The sequence below is a fragment of the Lagenorhynchus albirostris genome, chromosome 11 (assembly GCF_949774975.1).
Source record: "Lagenorhynchus albirostris chromosome 11, mLagAlb1.1, whole genome shotgun sequence".
NCBI classification, from domain to species: domain Eukaryota; kingdom Metazoa; phylum Chordata; class Mammalia; order Artiodactyla; family Delphinidae; genus Lagenorhynchus; species Lagenorhynchus albirostris.
Genome location: NC_083105.1, coordinates 102,417,566 through 102,442,777, shown reverse-complemented (window position 1 = coordinate 102,442,777; position 25,212 = coordinate 102,417,566). Strand labels below are relative to the sequence as shown.

The 25,212-nt window shown below is 40.5% G+C and overlaps 1 protein-coding gene across 3 annotated transcripts in view; it reads right to left on the bottom strand.

Moving 5' to 3' along the window:
• Positions 1-25,212, bottom strand: part of ADIPOR2 (adiponectin receptor 2) — a 52,314-nt gene that overhangs the window by 17,079 nt on the left and 10,023 nt on the right. For 2 of the 3 annotated variants that reach the window (XM_060164432.1, XM_060164433.1), the window contains one exon: positions 12,938-13,190. In XM_060164432.1, the coding sequence (XP_060020415.1) occupies positions 12,938-13,108 (171 nt within the window). In that variant the 5' untranslated portion in view covers positions 13,109-13,190. Of the gene's footprint in view, positions 1-12,937; positions 13,191-23,674; positions 23,693-25,212 lie in introns of those variants that run through there. The other variant, XM_060164434.1, reaches the window with a different exon arrangement.

The following is a 25,212-nucleotide window of genomic DNA, read 5'->3' as shown; positions in this document are numbered from 1 at the left end:
CCTTCAAGAAGGTTCCATGTTTCCCTCCCACACCCCTCCACAGCCCCTCTACCTTTCTAGGAACATTTTTTAGATTGCTTCCCCCAATCCTGTGAAATTTCAATAACACAGATATTAACACAGCCGTCTGGAGGGCTACAAACCATTGTAACATTTCAATGTGTTTCACTCCCTGCAAACAAGAAGTCATTTTCACCAGAAAATGTAGGCGCCACCTAACCCATCACATGCCTCCTCTTCTGAATTTCTTCAGCACTTCAGGTCCAGACTGCTCACTTGACAACTGATGTACAGCTCTTGTTCACTGACTTACACTGTTTTATTTCATATTTGACAGAATGTTGCTTTTTCACGGTAACGCTTCCTAAACTAGATTTTAAGTGTATGTTTGTCTTCTTCCATTGCTCCCAGAACAGCTGTGCCAATATTTTATATACTTACAAAGTTGCTAGATTAATTAATGCTTTAAAAGATTTAAGGATTGTGCCTTATTAAACAAAATAAAAGTGATAAAGTTCCATTAAATCATCAATTATATGAAAACTGAAAATAGACAACAGCTTGAAATGATTAGCGGACTGGTTTTTTAAGTATAAAATGTAAATTTATATAAAACATAAAATAGGTCCAATATTTATGCATGTTTAACACGTAGTTCATTCTTCACAAAGAGAAACAGAAACATGGATTCAATCTTGATTCTCAGACAAATAAATCATGCCAGCAGTTTCCAATAAAACTACAAATAAGCACACAGAACACAGTTAAATGTTTCCTGTACTATCAAAAGTAAAACCTGACTAAGTTGCAGGCAGTCTGCGATACCAACGGGGTCAAGTGCACTTGGATCCATGGAGGACCACTGACAGGGAAAGGCAAGGCAGCCTCACTGGCAGAAGCGAAGGCACTTCACATAGGTGACCTTTACTACAGACTGAGGAAAGGAAAATGAGGAGAGGGCACCTCTCTGGGTGGGCACCCACCACTGTCCACGTCTACAGGAAAGAGAGATGAACTCATCAACTTCCCATAGCAGGGAGGAGGAGAACAATGGCACTGCTATGGGGGAGGACAGCTTTGATTCTCAGCAGTGCTTAACACATGTTTATTACAAGAAAACAGAAAACATTGAGAATGCAAGATGTATGGTCTCGGTTGAACGCCGAACAGAGGAAAAAACTGTTTATTCACTTAAACGGTTTTTAGGAAAAGTTGGCTTGCCAATGGATAAAAGTGACTCTGAAGCCAGATAAACCTTGACTAATGATAAATTGTGTGATCTTTGACAAAATTATATACAATCTCAATAAGCATCAGTTTCCTCATCTGCAAAATGATTTTAACAACACTGTACTACACTGCACATCTGTTTAAGGAACAAAGATAATGAATAAAAGAAACTATCCCAGGGCCTAGGACTCCCGCAATAAATAAGTGATGGTCTTGCTCATGATGGTGGGTGGGCTACGTACTGAGAACACTGAAGGAGGTGCCACAGCCTAGTGGGGAAGGCACCCCTGTAAGTAAAACAAACAAACAACAAAAAACCCATAGCAATGAGCTAGTCTATAGTATGGACAAGGTCTGATGCAAACAGAAAAGAGAAAAGTTAACTCTGGCACTGCTAGAAAGTTTTCCAGAAAGGTAACATCTGAAGCAGGCCCTGGAAAATGCGTTAAGAGTTCACCAGTCAGACATGACGGGGAAAGGTAACAGCCCGAATCCAAAAACACAGAGGGAAGAAAAAGCTCCACAGAAAGAGCACAGAGTTTAGCACAGCTGTGGCAACAAAGCAAACGTGATGTGAGGCCAAAGGAGGTGAGTAAGGAAACAATCCAAATGCCTGTGATGAGGGAAGAGACCCAGCCTAGCTAACAACAGAATACTAGTCAGTCATAAAAAGGAATGAAGAGTGGATACAGAAGATGTGGTGCATATATACAATGGAATATTACTCAGCCATTAAAAAGAATGAAATAATGCCATCTGCAGCAACATGGACGGACCTTGAGATTGTCATACTGAGTGAAATAAGTCAGACAAAGAGAAATATCGTATGCTCACATGCAGAATCTAAAAAAAAATGATACAAATGAACTTATTTACAAAACAGAAACAGACTCACAGACTTAGAGAACGAACTTATGGTTACAGTGGGGGGTGATAGTTAGGGAGTTTGGGATGGACATGTACACACGGCTATATTTGACATGGATAACCAACAGGGACCTACTGTACAGCACAGGGAACTCTGCTCAATATTCTGTAACAACCTAACTGGGAAAAGAGTTTGAAAAAGAATAGATACATGTATATGTATAATTGAATCACTTCCTTGTACACCTGAAACTAACACATTGTTAATCAACGATACTCCAACATAAAATAAAAAGTTAACCAAAAAAAAGGAATGAAGTTCTGGCGCAGGCCACCACAGGGATAAACTCTGAGAACATCACGCTCAGTGAAATGCACCCCACACAACAATTCCACTTACGTGAAATACCTAGAATAACCAAATTCACAGAGACAGAAAGTAAACTAGAGGTTCCCAAACACTGGGCTGGGGGGAGGAAGGAATGAAGAGTTACTCCTTAAGTCTTTCTGGGGTGATGAAAAACTTTGGAAGTAACAGTAATGGTTGCACAACATTGTGAATACGATTAGTGTCACTGAACTGTATACTTTAAAGGGGTCAGAATGGCAAATTTTACATTATAAATTTTGCCATAATAAAAAATTTTTAAAGAAGGTAAAGACGTACAATGTAGCTTTATTAATAATAGTGAAAAACCAGAAATAACCCAATTGTCTAACAATAAGAAACTGGATAAACAGGTGTGATAGATTTATATAACAGAATACTCTTCCGTAATAAAGAACTGACACAAAACAATATGGGTGAGTAGCAGAAACATGCCAAGTGAAAGAAGCCATTATTAAGACAGTGTGTATCACATGATTCCATTTGTATCAACGTCAGCAACAAGCAAAACAAATCTACTGTGGTAGGAGTCACAATAATGGCGACCACTGGGAATGGGGGTGAGGGAGGGGTTACTGACTGGAAGGGCATAAAGGGAAGTTTCTGAATGATGGAAATAATCTGAATCTTGATCTGCGTGGTCGTCACACATATGTAGTGTCACTGTGCTATATATCTAAGATTTGGGCATTTTAAACACATTTTAATGTGTTTAAATTACCCCATAATACAATGTTTGTGTAAATCATACCTCAATAAAATGCTTAAAAATAAAAAAAAATTAAAAAACGGAGGGAGAGGAATGGAGGTGGAGTTCGGTAGGAACCAGCTCCTTCAAAGCTTCTGATGCTCCTGGGCTTCAGGCTTTACCCTGCAGGCAGGGCTGAGCATTTAATGGATATGAGAGCAGGGCAAGCTGAGCACTAGACTTGCATTTGGAAACTATCACTTTGGCAACAGAGAGAAGGTCTGGTTGAAGAAGGGAAACAGGAAAGGAGAGAAATAAATTAAGAAAATACTTTAAAAGTCTAAAGCAGGTTGATCTCAGCTAGGGGGAATTTTACCCCCCCCCCCAGGGGACATCTGGCAATAACTGGATTCACTTTTACATGTCACAAGTGGTGGGAATGCTACTGGCAGCCAGTAGGTAGGGGCCAGGATACTGTTAAACATCCTACAATGGCAAAATGTCACCAGGGAGTGAGAAACTCTGATCTAAAGAAATAATGAGAGGGTCTATACACCTCAAATTATGTATGTCACAGTTCAATACTGTGTTCACATCAGGAAAAAAAAAAAAACTTATCAGATTCTTCTCTGTGAAAGATGCTAATAAGTGAGCTACTTACTAATAAGTGGTTACTAGTGCCAGGGCTAAATGGTAAGCATTCATTCAAAAAACTCAAGAAGTATTCACTGAGCGGCTACCACTTTAGAGATGAGAAACCTGAGGTTAAATGATGTGTTCAAGGTAACACACCTAGAGTCAGAAATTCAACTCAGGTCCACAGAGTTCCTGCTCTATTCATTCCCCTCACACAGTTTTCTAGTTATGAAACGGCCTGTTTCTGTGGGTAACAGACATTGGGCCAAAAGGCCACGACACATACAGACAGCCCTCGTTCCACATGGTAGCTCAGGACGTACAAACTGTGCAAGCCAAAATCACGTTTGGCAATCTTAATGACCAGTGGGGACTATTGCATGACCTGAACAAAATGCTGTCAAAACATTAAAATCTCTGTCAGTTTTACATGTACAAAGAAATAGACTAGTGAAAACCAGTATTTATTTAGCATGGTACATTTTAGAACAGAAACACTGAGAGTTAACTGTTTATTGGTTAAAAAAAGTTACCAAGAGTGATGTGAGCAGTGTGTGCCTTCTTGTTGTTTAACTTATAACACACAGTGAGCATATTCTCTATGCCTTGGCAAACTGTCGTACTTTCTAAGTTTGGATCAGGGTTTCAACGTTTTATTCTTTGCACTTTCAAAGTCATGAACCATCCTTAGGCACTCCTTTCATCTGACCTTTCTGCCTGCCACTGGCCATCCACATCCTCTGTCACACGATACTCTTTATGGCGACAAGCCTGCCCTCGCTAAGATCCTCTGGCTGCAGATCTAGAATCTCTTTAAGTGGCGGCAGGCAGTGCCAACATTCCCACAGTCGGCTATTGCTTCTCTAACTCCTATTTATGTTTGACTTGATTTTCACGTTCGCCATTATCACGTTCATTTCTTTGCTTCACTTTTATCTTTGTCAGCCTATTCCCTCTTTTGATTATCCATTTTTATAAAGGGTCGCATGGGTTTATCACTGGGAAGCAACACACTTTGCTGTCTCGTAGATTAAGTGAGTAACAGATGTACACTGACCAGTCACTGACAGACTTTCAAAGAAGTCATCAATACAATGAACATCTACTATTTGCACCATCATCTGTGGACTGGAGAGACAGCAGAGAGTTGGTACTTTAAGAATTACTCACAGTAAATAAACCACAGTAACTAAAATCTGAACCATACTGTGGAGGGACTGATATTATTTAACGAACGCATGGTAGCTGAAACTCATGCATGCTGGAAACTCGCAGAGCATCAGGGCTGCCTGTATGCATTTCTCTTCTCATCTTTTACAACTGCCCTTCTATCCAAAATGGTGCTTCTAAAGAGCTAACCTCAATTCAAAGAACGCGATCCTATATGTAAGGCAAGAATTTCACTGTACATTACATTACTAAGATATGTAGCTTCATCCAGGTTTTTTTCTGGCGGGGGGGGGGGATCAGTTTTTTATTAATAAATACCACCAACTGTAATATTTCCACCTCCCATGGTCCAGTGTATGTGTTATGAAGCAGAATGTGGTCAGTGGTCAAATACACACCCCAGTAAAGATAAATACTTCCACCCATCCCAACATGTCAGCAAGATTTCTGAATTTTTATAAAAGAACATTTCCTTCAGAAGAGCAAAGTATTAATAAGTCTGCTGATCTACCAAACATTATCCCCACTTCTCACCCTCCTATAACAGAATACTCACCAACATGTCTTCAAAAAACAAATGTCTAAAACACTAGACCATAAATAGTTATTTGTTGTGTTCAAGCATTGTGGAGTTGCTAATTAGGGATCTACACAGAGTGGGTGGTGGTAAATATAGTTCCCCTGGTTAAACAGAGGTTAACATGTAGGAATTAAGTGGTAGAGTCAAGCAGTGGCTAGAACACAAGACAAAAGTGTTTTCTCCAGGGCATACGGGCAAGTTTATAGCTCTGCCACATAATGACGGTTTGGAAAGTCTGTGCTGAGCACTATACATATAAAAATATCTGTCTTCCAATATTAACTCTAAAGAACTACCTTGTCACGAGTGGAAATTACGTTTAATTTCCCTTCTAGTAGCCACTAAACCACAGCACCCAAAGATCTGTTTCAATACTAAACTGCATCTATACTAAGATGATCACATACAAGGGTTAAACATTTGCTCTGTTCTGCTCCTGTTGTCATATCTCTAACTGTTATCAAAACAAGTTTTGAAGAGAAACAGGACATTGTAAATGATAATTAAAACCAAAGCTGCCTAAAATAAAGGCATAAACCTTAATTCTCTAAGGCTTTCTATGAATAAATCACTATATTTAAACTTAAAGAGAGGTCAATGCTCTGAAGTGAGTACAAAGACACTTTCAAATCTTTTCCTCCTACTATCTTCAGTGAAGTCCATCTGTGAGAAGAGTTCAAGTAGGTTATATCTCAAAACACAACAATATCCAACTCTGATGATCCGTACAAACTGCAACCTCAAATGTTAAGTCTCTGGAGTGTATTTTACCTTTGGAAAGAGAGAACCAGAGTGATAAAGATGAAAGTCCTATATGAAAATAATTCATCAGTCTATTGGGCGTTTATCTGCTTTAGCCCAACTCAGTTCAACAGAGTAATTCAGTTTAATAAATATGAAGAGGATTTTTAAAAAGATGAGTAGGGCTTCCCTGGTGGCGCAGTGGTTGAGAGTCCGCCTGCCGATGCAGGGGACACAGGTTCCTGCCCCGGTCCGGAAGGATCCCACATGCCATGGAGCGGCTGGGCCTGTGAGCCACGGCCGCTGAGCCTGCGCGTCCGGAGCCTGTGCTCCGCAACGGGAGAGGCCACGGCAGTGAGAGGCCCGCGAACCGCAAAAAAAAAAATAAGAGTAAAATATAGTCTCTGTCTTCCACGGGCATACAATCTAATAAGGGGCTGAATTAGCTACATAAATGACTAAGAAATAAGGTACAGCCAGTTTAAAGACAGGGAGTGTGGAGCTCGGGAAAGGCTGCATGAGGAATAGAATTTTGGAAAGACGAAATAAAAGAACTGTCAAGAGGGAAAAGCAAAAGTACCATTTTGAAGAAAAGAGACTAGTTCAGTTCAGCTGAAACTTAGGGTGCATTTAGCGGAGTAGCAAGACATAAATTATATATTTAAATACTAGTTGAAGTCAGTAGACAAAGTGCCACAGAGATCTACGGTCATAACACCATCCACAATTAGAAGATAAAGGTCAAGGAAACGGTAAGATACCCAGGGGCCAGGACGGCAAAGTTTGATTAAAATGTATATGCCCTACAGAGGTCAGTGAGAACTGAGGCTTCTGCATTCACATAACTGTGAGGACTAAGATCTAAGGCCCCTACATAAAATGACCTCATTTGTTCAGGAAACCCTTGCCCAGGAAGATTAAGGGTACAAACCAGTAGGTAGCTTTGCTGTTAGCTTTAGGAGCTTCTCAGAAATTCACTTAACATTAGACCGCTCAACCAGCTCCTTAGTATAATAAATTACTGAACTGGGCACACCTACTCACTTATCAAGTAAGAACTTGCTCACCAGACTTGCTCCAACTGTCCTAATCTATCACAAGCTCTGTGCAATGTTAATACGATCTTTGTATTGAAAGACCTGCTTTAAACCACGAGAAGTCAGACCGCAAACCCTACCCACAGCCAGCCATGGCCTCTCCTTCTAAAGCAAGACCCTTCAGAGTGATGCTCACTCTCACTGCAGTAAATAAGAAACTTCGCTTAGTCTGATCAACAGGTTATTTTTGTTTGTTTGCTTTTTTTATTAACCATTTTTTAAACTGAAGTACAGTTAATTTACAACGTTGTGTTAGTTTCAGGTGTACAGCAAAGTGATTCAGTTATAACATCAACAGGTTATTTTGATGGTCTTTTTGGAAAGTTGACAGGTTGAATCCAGCCTTAAATTTAGAAATCTGCAATGTGTAGTAAGGGCATTAGCAAGCTGATATAGCTAACACACAAACACAGGGGTTAGTAGAAATTAAGGGGTCTTCAAAAAATGATAGCTGAAAGAGTAAGCACCGATGACTGCATCTCTGCTGTCGTCCAACAGAGGTACAACAGCCAGTCTATCTGAACACTCACTTTGGCCAGCCTAGCAACATACAGACTCAGCCTGTAAAGACTAGCTATCGCTATCAAAGATTGATGGGAAAGACCTTTAAAATCATCCAAGTTTTTTTTTAAATTCTCACAAAGCAGCTGTCTCTAATCTTAACTGAATTTCCTAAGTAGACCTCCTCAAGAAAAGAAAATGAAGTGACTGGCAGACGGGAGTCTAATTACAAGTTAGATTTCTTATGATAAACTAATAAACAGTGGCATTCTTATGAGTTTGGTTAAAGCAAATCAGTTCAAGAAAATAATTCCTAGGTTGAATGAATGAAGAGTTGGCTCCAGTCCCTGTTTATGAAGAAGAATTTGGAGCAGAGAAAAAGTAGGACAACCATAAAGGCTGCTCTCTTTATTCAACTTAATACCTTAAAAACTCAGAGATACGAAATAAAGTCATAAAACTAAAGATCAAGGGTAACCTGGTTTGAAATGCCTCTTTTGTGTTTTTATCTATAGATGGTTACAAAACACAAACTATAAAGTTCAGCAAATACAGTTAAAAGAGCTGATGCTTTAGAGCCAGAGGCCTAGAAGTAATGGTCTATCCACTTCAACCAGTACACAACACTACACATTTCAGAAAGAACTTTGGAGGGTGGAAGAACACTGGACTGGGAGGCTAAAGATCTGGATTTTAGGCCCCGATCGTCTAGGCTCACTTGCTAACAAACTGAAACCCTTGTACCTTTCACTCTAGCTATACCAGATGTTTTGCAGGTTCACACATCAATATACACCAATGTATACTCAAAACACATTAGCTATTATCATTATTACTATTCCCTAAAAGCATCATGCTATTTCTTATTCTGAGTCTTCACATCTGCTATTCCCTTGGCCTGGAATACCTTTTAGTCCTTCAATAACCGAGTCAAGCCTTATCCAGTTCTGCTTATTACATTTCCACTTCCTTTTAGATAACCCCAGTCATAGAAAAAACAATCCTAAAATTCATATGGAATGACAAAGGACTCTGAATGGTCAAAATAGTCCTGAGAAAGAACAGCAAAGCTTGAGGCATCACACTTCCTGACTTAGAGACATATTACAAAGCTACAGTAATCAAAGCAGTATGGTACTGGCATAAAGACAGCCACATAGACCAATGCAACAGAAGAGAAGCCACAGAAATAAACTCACACATATACAGATCTTCGGCAAGAGTGGCAAGACTACACAATGGGGAAATGATAGTCTCTTCAACAAATGGTGTTGGAAAAACTGGATATCCACATGCAAAAGAATGAAACTGGACCCTTAGCTTACACCATACACAAAAACGAATTCAAAATGACTTAACTAAAAATAAGTTAAATGTGGGAATTCTCTGGCAGTCCAGTGGTTAGGACTCCATGCTTTCACTGCCAAGGGCCGTGCTTTGATCTGGTCAGGGACCTAAGATCCCAAAAGCCATGCAGCACAGCCAAAAAAAAAAAGTTAAATGTGAGACCTGAAACTATAAATATACTAGAAGAAAATGTAGAGGAAAAGCTTCATGACATAGTCAATTTTAAAACATTTTCATCACCCCAAAAGAAACCCCATACCCATTAGCAGTGACTCTCCATTTCCCCATCCCCCCAGCACTTGACAACCACAAATCTACCTTCTGTCTCCATAGATTTGCCTATTCTAGACATTTCAAATAAACAGAATAATTAAATATGTCATCTTTGTGACTGGCTTCCTTCATTTAGCAGAATGTTTTCAAGGTTTATCTGTGTGGTAGTATGTAACAGTATTTCTTTTTCTTTTTTTTTTTTTTTGCCAAAAATACTCCATTTTATGGACATACCTCATTTAATATATCTATTCATCAAGTAAGTGATGGACATTTGAGTTGTTTGTACTTTTTGACTCATAAATAGTGCTGCTAGGAACATACATATAAAGTTTTGTTTTGATGTATATTTTTATTTCTCGGGTATAAACCTAAAAGTGGTATTGCTGGGTTATATGATAACTCTGTTTAACTTTTTGAAGAACTGATGACAGTTTTTCTAGAGCAGCTATACCATTTATATTACCCTCAGCATATATGAGGGTTCGCATCTTCATGAATGCTTGTTAACTGTCCCCCTTGCAAAAAAATTTTAACCATTCTTGTGCATATAAAGTGGTATCACATTGAGGTTTTGACTTGAGTTTCCTTAATGATTAAAGATGTTGAGCATTTCCTAAAAAAAAAAAAGCTTCGTGACGCTGGGCATGAAGAAATATGACACCGATATCACAAAAAAAGCAAAATAAGAAAAATACGACTATGTCATACCACAAACCTCCTGCATAGCAAAGAAGACAATTGAGAGTGAAAAGGTAACCTAAGGACAGGAGAAAATATCTGCAAACCATGGATCTGATAAGGGGTTAATATCCAAGATATATAAGGAACTCCTATAACTGAATAGCAAAAACCAAACAAACAAAAACAAACCCAACTTAAAAATGTGCAAAGGACTTGAACAGACATTTCTCTAAAAGACATATAAATGGCCAACAGGTATATGAAAAGGATGCTCAACATCACTGATCATCAGGGAAACACAAATCAAAACTACAATGAGATACCACAGTCACATCTGTTAGGACAGACATTATCAAAAAAGAAAATAAAGTGTTGATGAGGATATGGAGAAATTAGAACCCCTGTACACTGCTGATGGGAATGTAAAATGGTTCAGCTACTATGGAAAGCAGTATGGAAGTTTCTAAAAAATTAAAAACAGAACTACCATATGACCCAGTAATCCCACTGCTGGATATTAATCCAAAAGAACTAAAAACAGTACCTTGAAAAGATATCTGCAGCATTATTCACAATAGCCAAGAGGTAGAAACAACCTAAACAACCATCAGTAGATGAATGGATAAAGACAGAGTGATATATACATATCAATAAACTATTACTCAGCCTTAAAAAAAAAAAGGCTTGTCTTATGCTACAACATGAACAGACGTTGAGGACACTGTGCTCAGTGAAACAAGACAGTCACAGAAGGACAAATACTACATGATTCCATTTATATGAGGTATCTAAAGTTGTCAAACTCATAGAAGCAGAAAGTAGGATGGTGGTTGCCGAGGGCTGGTGGGGTGGAGAAAATGGGGAGTTGCTATTCAATGGGTAGATGTTTCACTCACGCAAGATGGAAAAGCTCTAGAGATCTGCGGCACAACAAAGTGCATACAGTTAGCAATAACATATGTCATGTGTTTACTACAATAAAAAAGAAAAGATAACCCAGTCCTCATCCAAACCTAGCGACAGTTCTTACTGCTTTGATAACTGCTTAGGCCTAAGTAGCAATGGAGGGAAAGTCAAGTTGCTCAGCCTGAATAGGGGAGTCTTAGCTGCTAGTACATGTTATTGTAAAACATCAACAAGAAAGCAAAGCCATAAGCAAGGAAGAAAGTTCTTACCCTAGCTATCTGTCAAACTTCTTTTAAAAGAGTAATGGTAGGGCTTCCCTGGTGGCACAGTGGTTGGGAGTCCACCTGCCTATGCAGGGGCCACAGGTTTGATCCCTGGTCCAGGAAGACCCCACATGCCACGGAGCAACCAAACCCATGCGCCACAACTGCTGAGCCTGCGCTCTAGAGCCTGCGAGCCACAACTACTGAAGCCCGTGTACCTGAAGCCCGTGCTCTGCAACGAGAGAGGCCACCGCGATGAGAGGCTCGCGCACCGCAGCGAGTAGCCCCTGCTTGCCGCAACTAGAGAAAGCCCGCGCGCAGCAACAAAGACCCAATGCAGCCAAAAATAAACAGATAAAATGAATGTTAAAAAAAAAAAAGAGTAATGGTAGTTTGAAGGCCAAATTACACTATACTCATAGTAAGCAAATCTTGTTTTTAATCCTGCCCTGTATATGCGGGGGCACACGCACACACAGGGACACAAAAACAGTCTTTCAATGTAGCACAACTAGCCAAGAGTATGAAGCTGGCTTACAAAGTGTTACCAAGGGTAAAAGAAGAAATAACCTTAAATTTCCTGCCACAATAGCCTGTATTTCTACAGTGCTCTGGTGAAATTCTTATAAAAGACCTGAAAAGACAAGACAATCCTCTCGAGTTCCAACCAGCACCACTACTACCCACACAATAAGCTTATCTCTTACGATGGTAAAGATGCAGTTCCAAATAGAGGCTTTCAATATGTTTCTAACTACAACCCACAGTAAGAAATGTATATATTATTCATATCTATAAACACATACATATCTAAATAAAGTTAAACAATTTCATCAAATAACATAGTTTAAAGGTATATTACTACATATATGCACCTTAATATCTTTATTTGCGGTCTAATTAACACTGCTTGTAGTACCAAAATAAATTTCACAAACTACTAACGGGCATAACCTACAGTCTGAGAAACACTGTACTAGAAACACAACACTGAACGTGCTACACAATTGCAAGGTTCCAAAGCGCATGGCAAAATGTCTATTAACAATGACACTGGGACCTGCTCACAGATATTTACACCTTTGCGCTCTTGGTATAGCTGCTTGAATCATTTAAAAGCTGCTCTTTTCTCTGCGAGGTAAAAGGAAAGATTAGATTATTTTCCCAGAATTCTACTGGCTCCCAAGGTATGCACTGGAGATAAACTCTATCTGAGAAGTAGTTCCAGCATGCAATTAGGATTTCTCCAAAAATATAAACGATAATGTCATTACTAAATCATGGCTGAATTATAAAGGATATATGGTAACTACAAAAACCCATTTCCTTTCTTAAATAAGATAGAGCAGCTTAAGTACGGTTTTACGTGTCAACAGAAAGGGCATAACTAATTCCTAGCTACCTTAAGAATAAGAGACTTCAAAATCTTACAAATGTGCTCAGGGTTCCTTTTCAAAACGCCATCTTCTCTCCAGCAGAGTCCCCGTACTCTTTCTTTTTATTATCCTTCCTCCAGCTACATTCCCATAAATTTGTTTTACTTACCATCCTTCCACTTTAACTTACTTTTTTATGATGGGAAGAAAGGGCAGATGCCTCTACAAGAGGCTCCAACTCTCCTTGGTGGATGTCATCGTCACCTCCCCTCGTACCATCAAGTTGGTGCCCTTTTCTGAGCCTTATATCTGGCTCTGGAGTCCTGCTGTACTCCAGTCGGTTTTCTGCTGTCTCATTCATGGGATACCCACGCCTTTCTTACAAAGAGGTCTTTCTGTTCCTTCTTCTTGGGAGGATGGACTTTTAGTATAGTGAGTTGACCCTAAGGAGAGAAAGTTTTGGATTAACATATTTGAATGAGTGATGGGGGAAGACATATGTTGTATTATTTTACACTAAAACTAGAATTTTCTGCAATCATTAAGAATAAAATAATAATGTATTAAAAAAAAACCCTACACTTGTTGATAAAGAGGACTCCCAAAATCTACTTTTAAATGAAAAAAGCAGGATATCAAAGACGACATGTATAATGTTCCCGCTTATACATTGTAAGTGTATACAATCGTGAATACGTACACATGTGTACACAGGTACCTATTTATTTGAAATTGTGCTCTTGGTCCAGAGGCACACAGGGAAGAACCTAGGGTCTGTGGTGAGAAGGCTTACTCTTCATTTTGTTCTGCCTGCATTGTATTTACCACATGCCATCTAATACTTTTTCAATTAAAAACATACCTAACTGTAGAAAGAATATATGTGGAGTTTATGTACTACAACTAGGTTTTACATACCCAATCTCATTTAAATCATCACAATGACCCTTCAGGGTATTTTGAGTTCTACTTCACAGGTGAGGAAACCAAAATTCACCATACTTTTATGAAATAAGACAACGTCTCTGACTGCCATGGCACATATTATTGGTTATGTTTTGCATTTAAGTTGCTTAATGTCTGAAATTTCAGTATTTCTGAGCTGCTTTGAACTCCAAGTAGATTACTCTGGAAGGCAAGAGCACACTCCTATTATATCCCTGAGTTCCCAGAAAGTACTGCGCACATAAATGTTTAATGAACATGACAGATGATATTTAAATGTTCTTAAGTGGTAAAAACACATTCAGAGATCATCAATATTTCTCTAAACTGGATCACATAAGTTTCCTAGGAGTGCAATAATTTCAAGTCCTTGGCCCTCTACCTCATAACTTACAGGACAAAAGCTTATTTTAGAGATTTAAGTTACATATCCAAATAAGGTGATTATCACAGCCAATCCAACTAGAAAGACAAAAACAGGAAGCAGCCAAGGTACATGTTATGCTCATAAATCCCATGGGATTCAAAATTTTTACTGCGGCAGGGGAGGAGTGGGGCAACGTGGGAGGGTCTGGATAGCATGAAGAGAGGGTAAAACAGGCACTTAGTGTTCATATGTGGATACACAAGACTAAGAATTAGCCAACTGTTAGTTTCATATATCATCTGAGTTTGTTGCACGAGTTCTCTCAAGTTTTTAGAACAAGAACAAACACAGTCTTTAAGGATCACCAAATCTGGGCCTGTGCCTATCACAGAAGGGCCTGAGCCAGCATATTCTAATAATGAGATTATAAACTATGCTATTAATACCCAATGCTGAGAGAGGAAACAATGCTAGTGATTTATATTTATTTACAAAGCTGTTTCACACCCACCATTTCACTTTGTTTCAGGGAAGAGGGAGCTAACATTTACTGTGGATTGACAAAGTTAAATTCTGTACCAGAGAATTTACAGATGGTATCTCACATAATTCTTACATATGGCCCTCTGAGGTATCTTATCCCCATTTTACAGATGTGGAAACTGAGGCTCAGAGATTAGGCAACTTATCCAAGGCCATTAATCTCTAAGAGTAGCTGGAACAATGAACTGTCCTGCTGTACTTGGATAAATGATTTTCTTGCTAAGAAGAATAAAAAATAGGGAAAGTATTCAGAACTAGGTTTTAACTTGCTCTGATTCTCAACAGTAAAAGGAAGTGAGATGGGAGATGGAAAGTAAGACTTCAGAGTACCATTATCTGTTAACCAGAAGAGTTAATCTCTATTCTACTTCCTCAGAAATTTTTCGTTGGTCAGGATTCTAAGAATACTACGCTATATTACACAGAACTAAGATAAAAAAAGAAAGAGAAAAGAGGGCTTCCCTGGTGGCGCAGTGGTTGAGAGTCCGCCTGCCGATGCAGGGGACATGGGTTCGTGCCCCGGTCCGGGAAGATCCCACATGCCGCGGAGCGGCTGGGCCCGTGAGCCATGGCCACTGACCCTGCGCGTCCGGAGCCTGTGCTCCGCAACGGGAGAGGCCACAGCAGTGAGAGGCCCACGTACCGCCAAAAAAAAAGAGAGAAAAGAAAGGAATCCAATACAAACAGCTGGCAGGAAGGAACAAGTAACTGAGAGGTGCTCTGAATTTATCAATAGACATAGAAGTCCAACACAAATCCAACCGGGTGCATTTTCAGCAAGTAGGGCAGATCTAAGGTCTTTTAAAATCTCTGAGTGGCCAGTGGGGATGAGGAAAGAAAGAAAACACTAATGTGAGTTTTTCAACTCCTACACCTCCTCTACAGGTTGCAAGGCCTCTTGCCCCAATATCTAGATTAAATATACTTTTATTGAATGAATTATTATACCTGCAGTGTTTATTGGAAAAGAGACTCATTTTCTGTATAAAATTGCTTAACATGCACCCTATTACTTTTTTTTTTTTGCGGTACGCGGGCCTCTCACTGTTGTGGCCTCTCCCGCTGCGGAACACAGGCTCCGGACGCGCAGGCTCAGCGGCCATGGCTCACGGGCCCAGCCGCTCCGCGGCATGTGGGATCTTCCCGGACCGGGGCACGAACCCGTGTCCCCTGCATCGGCAGGCGGACTCTCAACCACTGCGCCACCAGGGAAGACCTCCTATTACTTTTTAAGAATGTTTTCACAAACTAATTTAAGTATTAGCATAAATAACATTTAAAATTTGCTAAGGCTTCTTCCCGGTAGACAGAGTCTGTTCTACAGATGATCAAATATGAAACTATGAAACAAAAGAAGTAAAATGGAAACTTGACCTCACACGTTCTAGGAGCAGACACACAGGCGTCACTAACTCTGCCCAAAAGCAATGGGGATTTGCCAAGCAGAGTAGAGGAAAGGTATTCTGTACAGAGAAAACAGCATATGCAAGGCAAGGACTCCAGGGTCTGTTCAGAAATCAGAGAACAGGGACAAGAAAGAACTCAGATGACACAGGCTTTTTGCTCAAGCAGCTGAGCGTATAGAGGATGCCATTCACAGATGATCCAGGGGAGAAGCAAATTCACAGCAGAAGAAGAATGAATTTGTTTTCAGAAACAGTGTCTGAAGTGAAAGAAATGTTCACCTGGCACCAGGAAACATAAATCTGGAATTCAGAAGAGAGAATGAGCCTGAAAACAGAACTAGGGATTACTAGGAGTAAAAGTGATAATACTAGGGACTTCCCTGGTGTTGCAGTGGTTAAGAATCCGCCTGCCAGTGCAGGGGACACAGGTTCAAGCCCTGGTCCAGGAAGATCCCATATGAGGCGGAGCAACTAAGCCCGTGCACCACAGCTACTGAGCCTGCACTTTAGAGCCCGCAAGCCACAACTGCTGAAGCCCACTCACCTAGACCCTGTGCTCCACAACAGGAGAAGCCACCACAGTGAGAAGCCCGCGCACCGCAACGAAGAGTAGCCCCCGCTCGCTGGAACTAGAGAAAGCCCACGCGCAGCAACGAAGACCCAACGCAGCCAAAAATAAATAAATTTATTTTTTAAAAAGGAAAGTGATATTAGCATAATAATAGTTAACAACACAGGACAAAATCCTTTGGAAAAAAAAAGTTATACAAAGGACTGAGGAGGGATAAGGATCAAAGTAAAAAAAACCCAGGAGAATACCAAATATTAGATGTTAAAGTCAGGACTGGACCCTCATCTGTTGACTCCCAGTCACATGTACTCACACCAAGTTTCCTTCCCAGTGGGAAAGCAATGGAAAATTTAAAACTCACGCTTCTTAGACTTCATTTTCCCTTCAAATAATACTGCATAAGGTAAATTATTATGTTGCTTAAAAGCACCAAGGTTGCTTAAATGGTAACTCAAAAGCAATTTTCTCTACCTGAACAGACTGCTAACTTAATGGTTTGATACTTCTGGTCTAGAAATTTAGCTCTATCCCAGGAAAGCTATTTTCTAAAATCCAGTACTTGTCTGCATGTTCCATGAGGCAAGAGTTTGCTTGCTCAATGCTGAGAACCAAACTGCAACAGATACACAGTAGACATTCAGTAAAGGTTTCTTGTATGAATGAATAAATGTCTTATTCTCCAGGGGAAAAACAGAAGAAAAGGAATTAGTATTATTTATGTCATATTTAATCAGTTATATTGGACTTCCCGCCAAAGGTAGACTATATTATAGTATAATGTATTACTTCACCTATTTCATAATTTTAATTGTTATGTTGCCCCCAATTTTAAAAGAGCAGGCAAGCTGTGGAAGATAGTATGGCAGTTCCTCAAATAAATTAAAAATACATTTACTATATGACCCAGCCAATTCCACTTCTGGGTATGTACTCACAAGAACTGAAAGCAGGGTCTTGAAGAGACATTTATACACTCATGTTCATAACAGCGTTATTCACAATCAGTAAAACGTGGAGCGGCCCAAGTGTCCATCAATGGATAAACAAACAAAATGTGGTCTATACATACAAGAAAATATTCAGCCTCAAAAAAAGAAGAAAATTCTGACACAAGCTACAACCTGAGTGAACCTGAGGACGTTATGATTCCACTTACCATAGGTTATTTAAAGCAGTCAAATTCATAGAAAGTACAATGGTGGTTGCCAGGGGCTGGGGCAAAGAGGGACTGGAGAGTTACCGTTTAATGGGTATAGCTTCTGTTTTGCAAGATGAAAAAGAAGAGTTCTGTAGATGAATGGTGGTGATGGCTGCAACAACATGGGTCTACAACATGACTACACACTTAAAAATGGTGACGATAGTAAATTTTATGTTATGTGTATTTTGCACATTTTTTAATGGGGGGGGTGGAAATATACTATAGTACTATATGGCCTCTTTGTCTAGTAAACTTTTTATTCATGTAAAAAATACATTCAGAAAAGCACACAAAGGACACAAAGTTGACAAAGTATAAATGCTGTGTAACCAGCAACAAACAACATTCTAGCACCCAGAGGACCTCTCTCCCCTATCACTGTAAAGCTTTTTAAGGTGTTAAGTTTAAGAGGTCCAACCCCTTTCCTTGCCAGTTAATGTGATACAATCTTCCAGCAAGGTTCTCTAAAGACTTGCCAACTGCCATGGACCTTAAGTCTTCAAATTCTAAGGGCCAGTGGTATAATGTCCCTTTGTATTAACTGGGACACAGCAAGTAGGGTGCAGCAAGTACTGAGTCTAGTGGCATCGCTTTCTAGTTCTATAATTAGATTATTCAGTGGTAGAGGACAGGCTGCAAAATATGTCCCATGATTTTGTTGGCTTCCTCCAAGTTGAAAGTAGCCAATTTCAAAGTGACTTGAAACTTATATACTGAAATTATTCCAGTGTGGTCTGTCATTCCACACTGAAGTATGCGTTTGAAGTTAGTGCATGGTTAATGAGATTTCTGGTATCAAGTTCATGCTCTTCCTTGATTGGAAACCTGAGTGGCACAGAATGTTCTAAGTGGAAGTATCAGTATGTTATGCCCCTCATGACCTCTTCTTTCAGACTTCAATGTGAAACAAAATATGTGATGCAAATCTGAACTACTAATAATGAAACCAGATTATTTTTTTAGGATGGAATAGTTTATTTCAACAGTGGGACCAGCAGGGATATTAAAGGCAGCAGATTTTCTTTTGAATACTAGCCATTTTTTTCTCTTTACAAATCATTATTAAAAATAAGTACTAGATGTGTTACCCTGACTGGCTTATAAATCTTTAGAGAACCTTGTTGGCAGATTTCTATCACATTAACTGGCAAGGAAAGGGGTTGGACCTCTTAAACTTAACACTTTAAAAAGCTTTACCTTCTGCTCTGGGTGGGAGGTTGGAATAAAAGTTACCACCTAACTCTTTAAAAAAAAAAAAAAAAAAAAAAAGCTTTACTGTGGGAATTCCCTGGCAGTCCAGTGGTTAGGACTCAGTGCTTTCACTGCCAGGGCCCAGGTTCAAGCCCTGATCAGGGAACTAAGATCCCACGAGCCGCTCAGCGCAGCCAAAAACAAAAAAGAACATAAAAAGCTTTACAGTGGGGATTCCCTGGTGGCGCAGTGGTTGAGAGTCCGCCTGCCGATGCGGGTTCGTGCCCCAGTCCGAGAGGATCCCACATGCCGCGGAGCGGCTGGGCCCGTGAGCTATGGCCGCTGAGCCTGCGCGTCCGGAGCCTATGCTCCGCAACGGGAGAGGTCACAACAGTGAGAGGCCCGCGTACCACAAAAAAAAAAAAAAAAAAAAGCTTTACAGTGATGGGAGAGAGGGGTCACACAGCCCAAATCTACCTGTTTCCCTCCACTCTTACTTTCTGGTTCAAGCCACCAGCATCTCTCACCTGTCCTAATACAACAGCCAGTAAAGTCTCCTGGGTTCCACTGTTACCCACCCACGCACCCCACCCCCCTTATCCTCAGAATCCAGTCCTCACACAGCGGTCACAGCAGATCTTTCTCAAAACACACTCCCTTACTTTTTGAGCCCTCCAATGGCTTTCCTTTACACCTAAGGGACCTCTTACCCTGGCTTACAAAACCTTAAATGATTAGCCCCTAACTCTGGCCTCATTCTGTACCACTCTCCCCCTTGCCCACTACATTCCAGCCACAGTGACTTCCCATCTACTCCCCAAACACCCGAAAGGCTCAAATGGCTCTACGTCACCTGGTTCCCAAGGCCTGGAATGCTCATCGCCCAGATCTTCCCATGGCTGGGCTCCTTCTTCACATGCGGATCTCAACTTAAGGGTCACTTACTCAAAGAATCCTTCTCTGACCACATAATCTCAGTCACTCCTTATCACATCACCTTTTAGTCTCTTCCACAGCACTTGTCTCTGGTATTTTTATTTCTTTGTTTACTTACTACTGGTCTTTTCTCACTAGACTGAAAACTCCTGAAAGAAGAGACATTATATTGGGTTGGCCAAAAAGTGCCTTTGGTTTTTAAGTAAAAATAAAAAACACATTTTTCATTTTCACCAAGAACTTTATTGAACAACATATTCACCCTTTTGTTCCACTACCTTCTGCCATTTTTCAGGCAACTTCATAATTCCATCTTCCCAAAACTTTTTATCTTTTTTTAAAATTTTATTTATTTATTTATTTTGGCTGTGTTGGGTCTTCATTTCTGTGCGAGGGCTTTCTCTAGTTGCGGCGAGCGGGGGCCACTCTTCATCGCGGTGCGCGGGCCTCTCACTGTCGCAGCCTCTCTTGTTGCGGAGCACAAGTTCCAGACGCGCAGGCTCAGTAGCTGCGGCTCATGGGCCCAGTTGCTCCGCGACATGTGGGATCTTTCCAGACCAGGGCTCGAACTCGTGTCCCCTGCATTGGCAGGCAGATTCTCAACCACTGCGCCACCAGGGAAGCCCAACTTTTTATCTTTTTGAGCAAGGAACTGGTCCAGATGCCTTTTACAGTCTTCCAGGGAATTGAATTTTTTTCCATTAAGAGAATTTTGTAAAGACCGAAATAAATGGAAACCTGAAGGTGCAATGTCTGGTGAATATGGCAGATGAATCAGAACTTCCCAGCCAAGCTGTAACAGTTTTTGTCTGGTCATCAAAGAAACACACAGTCTTGCGTTATCCTGATGGATATTCTGTTGACTAATTCCAGATGCTCTTCATCGAGTGCTGCTTTCAGTTGGTCTAACTGGGAGCAGAACTTGTTGGAATTAATCGTTTTGTTTTCCGGAAGGAGCTCATGGTAGAGGACTACCTTACAATCCTACCATGTACAAAACATCACCTTCTTTGGATGAAGACCAGCCTTTGGTGTGGTTGGTGGTGGTTCTTTTCGCTTGCCCCACGATCTCTTCTGTTCCACATTATTGGACAGTATCCACTTTGCATCTCCCATCACAGTTTATTTTAAAAGTAGAACATTTTCGTTACGTTTTAGTTGAGAATCGCATGTGGAAATACGGTCAAGAAGGTTTTTTGCACTTAACTTACGTGGAAACCAAACATCAAAGCGATCAACATAACCAAGCCGGTGCAAATGATTTTCAGCGCTTGAGGATATTTTGAGTATGTCGGCTATCTCTCGCGTGGCATAATGTTGATTGTTTTCAATTAATGTCTCGATATGATCAACTGGTCTACCCAACCGTGGAGCATCGTCCAGTGAGAAATCTCCAGCACAAAACTTCGCAAACCACTTGGGACACATTCAATCAGTCAGAGGACCCTCTCCATACACTGCACAACTCTTTTTTTGCATTTCAGTTGTGTTTTTACCTTTCTTGAAATAATAAAGCATAATACGCCAAAAATGTTGCTTTTTTCTTCCATCTTCAATAGTAAAATGGCTACACAAAAATGCACCAATTTGAGTAAGTTTTTTCTTTTTTTAAATGCACACTGATATGTCAGCTGTCACAATACAATCTAACCAAACTGTTTCGAATGAAGTTGAAGACAACTAAGTGCTATTAGAGCCACCTTACGGAAAAAAAGAAAGAACCTTTCGGCCAACCCAGTGTATCTTCGTTACGCCTATATCCCCAGTACCTAAAATAGCTTCTGGCACACAGTAGGTGCATTCACTAAACATCTGCTGAATGATTGAGTGGGGAATTACCACCCACACTTCAAGAATCAGTTCACAGGCAGAAACTAATTTCCCTGACGTCCCCAGGCTCCTGACACTAACTCCTTTATTCTTCTCATTTACTAATGTTTCTATTATAGTACTTATCAGAATTTATTGCATTTTTTTGTTTACGTGCCTGTCTTCCCCTCCTGCAATGCAAAACTTCTCAAGGTCAAGGAGCCTTTTTTGGAATCCATTTTTGTATCCACAACACCAAGCTTGGTCTGGAATGCAAAGGAGCTTAAAAATCTTTGCTGTATGATGATGAGGAGGAGGGGGAATGACAGGAACAGCTAACATGCAGTGAGCGTTAACTACATGCAAAGAACATTTCCCATGGATTATCTCTTTAAATCCTTGCAACAATCCTGGAGGATAGGTACAATTATTTCCTCCATTTTGGAAATGACAAAACGCCCAGAGAGGTTATAAATAACATGCCTGAGATAACTACAGTAATAAGTGGCAATGTAATCTATCTACTCAATCTAACACCCAACTTAATGCTCTTATCCCCAACCTTCTACGTTAGCATGAACCATAAGCTGTTCTCAAATAAATGCATGATAGCACTTAAGTGACAAAACCAGGAGTTAACACTGACAGTACACTGTACTTTACAGCGATGTTGAAAATATTAAGAAACAATCAAGAAATGGGGAGGAGGGCTTCCCTGGTGGTGCAGTGGTTGAGAATCTGCCTGCCAATGCAGGGGACACGGGTTCGAGCCCTGGTCTGGGAAGATCCCACATGCTGCGGAGCAACTAAGCCTGTGCGCCACAACTACTGAGCCTGCGCTCTAGAGCCCACGAGCCGCAACTACTGAGCCCGCGTGCCACTACTGAAGCCCGCGCGCCTAGAGCCCACGCTCTGCAACAAGAGAAGCCACCGCAATGAGAAGCCCGCGTACTGCAACGAAGAGCAGCCCCCACTCGCCACAGCTAGAGAAAGCCCGTACGCAGCAACGAAGACCCAATGCAGCCAAAAATAAATTAATTAAACAAATTTATTTAAAAAAAAAAAAAGAAATGGGGAGGATCATGGAGCCTTGCCACATACCAGAAGCAATAAAATGATTGGTTAAAACTGGAATTCTTCCCAAACACTCAGAACATTTCTGAGTAGAAAAATGTCAATAAGAAAACCTGATGACTGGGAAAAGAATAACTGATAAAATGGGAAAAGTTCCCAACATATGTTACTAACTGATACAGCTCTTCCAAAAATGATACAGTTGATAACTGAGAAGGAGCAACACGTAGATTTTTAAGACAGGCACTACCAGTTTTCATGTTCATAAAATCTTAACTGATGTAAGCACAAAGAAACGTTTCAAATCAAATGCAGCTTATTTTTTAAAGATTATTTTGAAGCTCTGAAGACAGGCAACACTCTATCATTTACACTACTTTCTTTCCTAGCATGAAGTAGGGCAACTTTTAAGTACAATCACAAGGAACCTCTTCTAACTTACTGCCCAACCCCACTGACCAACTTTCCTGAGAAGAAATCAGGCAAATCCTATGCCGTGAAGTAGCAAAGCCAGTGAAGGCCTACCTCTCTCAGTCTTGAGACCTACTTCAGACGCACAGTATTACTACCTATCACTATAAAAGTTTAGAGGCTAATTTAGAGGTTACCAAGTGCCAGATAAAGTGAGCTTTTATACATACTCTCATTTAACTTTAAAACCCTGCCTGTTACAGATAGTATAATCTTTGTTTACAAACGAGAGGACTGAGGGTAAGACTATTCAAGGTTATAGAAGCTACAAAATAGAGAAGCAAGAACTATCCAGATTAGGCCCTCTCCATTATACAACACTGCCTCCCACAAAGGTAAGTGGTTCCATTTTTCCTGGTCATGGTCATGATGTTATCTCTTAGAAGGGAGGTGAATTGCTGCTTAACACTTACCGGAGCCAACTTTGAACCACGCTAAGTAGTTGGACTTTCACCCATCATCTCATTTAATCCTCCAGCAATCCTTATGATATGGGGTCCCATTTTACAGATGAAGAAACTGACACTAAAGGAGATCAAATAAGTCATCAATAACACAAACTTAACTGGAGACTATGAATTCAAATCTGTATCTAACTCCAAAGACCATAACTTACCATCTTACAGGGCTTCATTAAAGGCACAAATACTCCATTAAAGCCACTGGTCATGGTCACGGATAAAAAACACCTTTATAAAAAGGATTCGAGGACCTGGTGGCACAGTGGTTAAGAATCCGCCGCCAATACAGGGGACACGGGTTCGAGCCTTGGTCCGGGAAGATCCCATATGCCATGGAGCAACTAAGCCCATGTGCCACAACTACTGAGCCCTCGCACCACAATTACTGAAGCCCGCCCACCTAGAGCCCCTGCTCCACAACAACAGAAGCCACCTCAAGGAGAAGCCCGGCACCACAACGAAGAGTAGCTCCCGCTCGCCGCAACCAGAGAAAGCCCGCGCGCAACAACAAAGACCCAATGTAGCCAAAAATAAATTAATTAATTAAAGAAAAAAGGATTTGATACAACTCTTATAGCCATGTTACAATGGTTGTTTCCATTTCCCAAGATCTATAAGTAACCCTGAGTTTCTAAAACAAAGAACAGTACACAAAAATGCAAACATACATGATAGGAACAACAGTCCTGAACGTTATAGTCAGAGAAATCCTGACAAGCCCATGATATATAAATTGTCATATCTACACTAAACCAAACTATGTAAATTATGCAAAGACTTCCTTTCATAAATCATCTGCACTATAATACCATATAACCACACTCTTGTTCCAACTATTTCACAAATAAAATCTGTCCAGGTAAAATATATGATCTGTACAGTCAATGTTTCAGGCAAAATCAAAAACCCTACTTTGGTAAAGACCTGTCTCCATAAGTAAATAACAATCATTCAGGGCCCTATCTCATCCTGCATAACACCCTCCACAGCATAAGTTTCTTTTTTGTTTTTGTTTCTACAATGCTGCAGATGGAGAAACCAAGAAGTGATTAGTTATCTTTCTCAATATCACAATCAGAAATCTACAAATAAAACTTGTGTCTACAACCTTTCCCAGTATCACTAAATTCCACTAACCCACAAGGTCTTCTTTCAACTACACATGTAAAAGAAAAGGAATGGGAAAAAAAAAACCTAGAATATGTAACTATCTGCAGACCTCAAAGCAACTCTTCTCAGACTAAAAACACTTTATAAGTGGAAACAAAAATAGTTTTCATTCTTTTTTTTTTTTTGCGGTACGCAGGCCTCTCACTGCTGTGGCCTCTCCCGTTACGGAGCACAGGCTTCAGACGCGCAGGCTCAGCGGCCATGGCTCACGGGCCCAGCCGCTCCGCGGCATGTGGGATCTTCCCGGACCGGGGCAGGAACCCGTGTCCCCTGCGTCGGCAGGCGGACTCTCAACCACTGAGCCACCAGGGAAGCCCTTT